Genomic DNA, 5000 nt, shown 5'->3' with positions numbered 1-5000 from the left:
CCATTCTCGTTGTCTTCACGACACTCTGTGTGTTAGCTTTCTCTATCCGTATACGGTGCCACCCCCCCCCCCCCCTTCCAAGACACCACTCTCCTTCCCCCACTTGAAGTTTCCCCCCCCCCCTCTCCCTCTTAGAACCTTCATTATTTCAGATTTTCTGTTCATAACGTCTGCAAATTCACCTCCTTACCTTTTAAGACAGGATGTTATCTTTCAGAGATGTTCAGACCTTAAAAGGGGGTTCCCCTGCGTTTGGTATGACAGGTTAGTTTGATGGATGGTTCCGATTTTCTCTAGCTCAACATTAATGGTCCTGCAGAAGGAATAAGCGCAAATCGAATATGGGGAATTCTATGTGCTGAAAAATTGAGGCTGTGCAGATTCTTTCATTTTTTTCATTTTTTTCATTTTCATTACTTTATTGTCCCATCGCTGGGAAATTCGGGTCGCTTCCTCCCAGTGGAAAGCTAGCAGCAACGGAGTCGCGCTACCCAGGTGTCTGCGTGTTTAGGTGTATTCAGCCACCTGCACTTATGGCAGAATGACCAAGGTCTTTTACGTGCCATTGTGATGACACGGGGGTGGGACATGGCTTCCGTCTCTGGGTCTGCACATAAAGTTGACCCGTGTCCGTCCCGGCCCGAATTCCAACCTGCGACCTTCCGATCACAAGACCAGTGCTCTACCAACTGAGCTACCGGGCCCCTCTTGTCAGCGTCGGCATAAGGAGGCTCCCAGTGTTTGTTAAACTCTTTAATGAAGTTTTTCTACAATATAACCAGGTTGTATTTGACGGGTATTTTTTCCATGAAAATGGCAACTGTTTTTATTTGTGAATTGTTCGCCTTGAGAGTTTTTAAACATTACCGAATTTTACTCATTTCAAACAACCCGAGCAACATTATTTCGCTCACCAAGACTTCACTGCATCAATTTTTATTACAAAACTCGTTCTATTGTTTGTTTCTACGCAAACTTGTTCGTTAGAAATCCAAGCTTCTGCCTGGCCAATAACGAAGCAAGCGTTGCTTGTCATCTGCTGTGACGTCACCCAAAGTTCAAACACAGCGGCTTTCTTGTAGTGATATTTGGGAGTGTTTTACGTGTGATTGTATGTAACACACCCTTCTTACAGAAATAAATGTGGAGCCGAAGTTAGTCAGTGTGGTGGTGGTTGCATGCCAAACAAACACGTTTTCTTGTCTTGGGTTGTGTGTGCACAGACGACCACAGGTTCGTCTTTTCTCTTCTCTTTGTACGCGCGAGTGTAGTCTTTACTTCAAAGAATGGAGTGTTCCTTACGACGAAATATACTTCGAAATTACCTAGTAAACTCCAGTCTTCGTATTTCCTTTATCAAGATTATTCCCTTGTCACTGTTTTTTTTAGTTACATAATTGTTTTTTTCTTAATTAGTTACAATTCAACTTATCCTTCATAATAAGCCTTAGCATAAGGCTTGTGTTTGAATGTGTGATTTAACTGTGTATTTTGTTAGCTTAAACGCTCTATGGGCCTAACGCCAAAATAAAACCTTGAAACCTTGCTAAGCATGTCATCAAAAATAATTTAAAAACAAATAAAAAAACACAAGAAAGGTCAATCCAAAAACAAAGAGACTGCCAACGTTCCAAAATTCAGAATTAAAAAAAACAAGAAAGGTAGGTTGTTGGAACGTTTGTTATTGACAAAACAATACATTCACAGATATTTCGACCCAACGGTCTTTTAAGTGAACAGACAAACAAATATTCACACAAAACTTATCTTGAAAGAATCAGTTTTCTTGTTTTTTGACAAGAAAGTTAAGTTATAGGAACGGTTTTTTGTTTTTTTATTTTTTTTTAAACAAGACTTTCACAAGTACATCGACTCAATGGTCTTTATTGTGGACAGACAGACAAAATTATAATTATAAGTCAAAAGACTTAACTGTGTGTGATATGAGTGAGATGTGTCTTCTGCGCGACAGTGTCTTAAGCAGTTTAAGTAGAATACTTACTCACATCAAATGAACTCGCATTTTCCCTCGTTACCATGCACTTTATGAAAAGTATGCATAACGTGTTCTCTGTTAAAATGTAGCATTTGTTTTCTTTCTTTTTATGTATTTATTATTAAGTTCCTCTAAAGGGCGAGGGCCAGATGTAAAAAAGCAGATCACTGCGTACTATATTACCCTCGTTACATAAGAATTGTCATTGTTATTGTCATTGTCATTGTCGGTTGACGACCAAATAATACAGCAAAGTGCTTATTTATACCTGAGAAAATGTGCCAGAAGAAAACGGTTTGAAAAAGAACAGAACACAGAAACCAAAAAACGAGATAAAAATCATAATTTTTTGGCAAGAATAAAGAAAAGGCATCTGTTTTCCGGTCTAGTGTAATGTACAATATCAATTCTGCAGCGCTCTGCTTACTATCAGTAGTGGTCGTTATCTCCTCTGGCTTTATCAAACTTTTTATGTTCTGGAGACGGGACAGAAGCTTTATCCTCTTAAAAAGATCTTCTTCTTCTTCTTCTTCTGCGTTCACGGATTGAAACTCCTATGTACAGTACATTTAATAGGACTATAAGTTTTTTGCACGAGAGTGTTTTTACGTGTTGGAGCGTTGTTATCCCGCCATTTAGGTTACCATACGCCGATTTTGGGGAAGAAAGATTCCATTTTTCTTGGACATGGAGAATATGACTGGTTTATTTGGAACTGGTTGTCACCCACTGTGGATCCTCTGAGACATGCCCCAGATGTGCCTGATAATGTTCAGGCCTAGATATCAGCCTCTTTACTCATCCATGATGAGACTCTTGGTCTAGTTGACGACCAAATAATGTGTGTGCGTGGATGTGGAGGTGGACTCTTGGACGTCTGTTTGTTATTGGAATTATGGTTTTTGTTAAATTGTATTGCTGTTGCTGTTGTTGTTGTGTGAGTTGTGTGTTGGCAGACTTGACTTGACCGGTGACTGTTTGCGTTAGTGAGACTGTGATCATACTCATAATAATCATACTCACTTATTTTCTTATGATGTTTTTATTTTTTATTATGCATTCTTATTCTTTTGATTGGAAATGAGTATTGTTACAATATAATTTCCATATGAATTAATAAATTTGAGTTGAGTTGAGTTGAGTTGAGTAGTTATAAGCCGAAACGATTTTTACATAATCATGATTTACGTCATCGTCTATCATTGCGAATCCCTTGGCAAATCAGTGTTGCTAGGAAGGCATGATGACGTCACACGAACTTCATTCCTGAACGTGCTGATATCAATGTCGTCATTAGCAGCTTCCGAGTTGGACTTTCACGTACAAGTTAAGTCTCCTCATACACTCAGGGATTTGTAAGCTTGTGACGTCACTATTTTTAGCTTTCTGAGGTGTTGACAAATGTGTACTTAGCGACTAGCCGACTATCGCTACCATTTTTTATGCTGATACGGGCAGCAGCTATACAGGGAAACTGTTGTATATCTGCCAAAGAAATCCAGTTCTCACAATCCGCCACATCATTTCATCATTTTTTTTGCAATATCGTACCATAATAGACTTATTTAGCAAGTGACCAACATGAAAGCTCTAAGCATGTTTGTTTTCACAGTATATACTTTTAGAGAAAAAGGTTGCTTAAAATTTGAGCTTGAGTTTGACACATTTCATAAATATAAATGTTGTGTGAATGGCTTCATCTGTCATGATTGTCTTGTTTCTCCGTTGGAAATACAAATACTAATCTCACAACACTAGCAAGTTAAAAAGAAATGAAGATACTGAAAAGGTGGATAAAACAACGACAAACTAAGTGTGCATAGTCCAAGTACAGCATTAACTGAAAGTACAAAGAACCTAAGCGTGTTTCCATAATGTATATAAAATACCATATACAATTTATACATCGACCAGTATAAAAAAAATGCATTATTCCCCTAAGCATTAATGTGACATGCATTATCAGTCCTTTAAATAGTTATAACGTGTATTAAATGGTAACTAGAATGTATTCTCTTTACTTTTTCCACTAATACTCCAGTTAGATGATGATACAGACATAGATATTTTTTTCTCCTTTTTTTCTCAATTGTTAGTATTCCAATCCATGTCACACCCTTTGGTTTCCATGTTACGAAGGTGATGTACTTTAAAACCCTTGTAATGTACTGAACTTAGACAAACAAAATGTACAAGTAGGCCTATTTTTAATTCTTTCTCTGCAGGCCAAGGATGTATAATTATGGAACCAGTATTTATTAATGAAATCATTTTCTATGGTTAACATGTCTCAGTCAAGTAAGGAAATATCACCCGCGTAACATGTTTTCCACTGGTACACAGCTCTGGAGAAGACCCAAAATACTACTCACCTGTTGACTGTGAAATGGCCGACGCCAGAATCAGCAGAACGGTTGCCGTAGCAACAATGGTACGAGCGCTTGCCATCTTCAATTCCAGAGATTTTCTCAACGTGGATCTCAAAATGTCGTTGCTGGTAGTTTCCCTAATTTTATTCTTCTGCTGTTGCTTGCTTTCAAAAACCGCAGTGGATCAATGAAGAAATCCGTTGTGGTTTTAAGTTCGACGAGTACAACTTGAAACAAATTAGGTCTGAATCAACCGCTAGTACAAGGGTAAATTCAGTACGTGTCTTACTGAAGAAAAAAAACCCGCTTTCACAACGGCTGATGATGCTGATGAAATCAAGAGTAAGCAAGCAGACACGGGGTATTGTACGTGTCTATATAATTAAGGAAGAAAAGAGGAAGGTCTCTTCTAACAGGTTTCGCGGAGTTGTCCTTGTCCCGAAGGGAAACAGAAAGAAAGTTCGTCAGTTTTTAACAACAATGGTTTGGTGGGAGCAGGTAGTTTTTCTCCAACAGGTCCTGCGGCTAGAAAACGATGGCTCCAAAAGCGACGAGTCCAGGTCGTCCCAGCTGATAAATATGCCCCTCCAGTGATGCCGGACCTGTCACATGCTCCGATCCCCCCTGTCATTCGC

The 5000-nt window shown here is 38.8% G+C and overlaps 1 protein-coding gene across 2 annotated transcripts in view; it reads right to left on the bottom strand.

Moving 5' to 3' along the window:
* The window catches only part of LOC138962561 (chymotrypsinogen A-like), a 26530-nt gene that overhangs the window by 13345 nt on the left and 8185 nt on the right, over positions 1–5000 (bottom strand). The window contains exon 1 of one of the 2 annotated variants that reach the window (XM_070334420.1): positions 4369–4907. The exons of the other annotated variant lie outside the window; for it this stretch is intronic. Within the exon in view, the coding sequence (XP_070190521.1) occupies positions 4369–4444 (76 nt within the window). The 5' untranslated portion in view covers positions 4445–4907. Of the gene's footprint in view, positions 1–4368; positions 4908–5000 lie in introns of those variants that run through there. 2 annotated transcript variants of the gene reach the window in all.

Source organism: Littorina saxatilis, linkage group LG1 (genome assembly GCF_037325665.1).
Source record: "Littorina saxatilis isolate snail1 linkage group LG1, US_GU_Lsax_2.0, whole genome shotgun sequence".
In the NCBI taxonomy this organism is placed as follows: domain Eukaryota; kingdom Metazoa; phylum Mollusca; class Gastropoda; order Littorinimorpha; family Littorinidae; genus Littorina; species Littorina saxatilis.
Note: the sequence above shows the minus strand (reverse complement) of the source record. Positions and strands in the feature narration are given on the sequence as shown.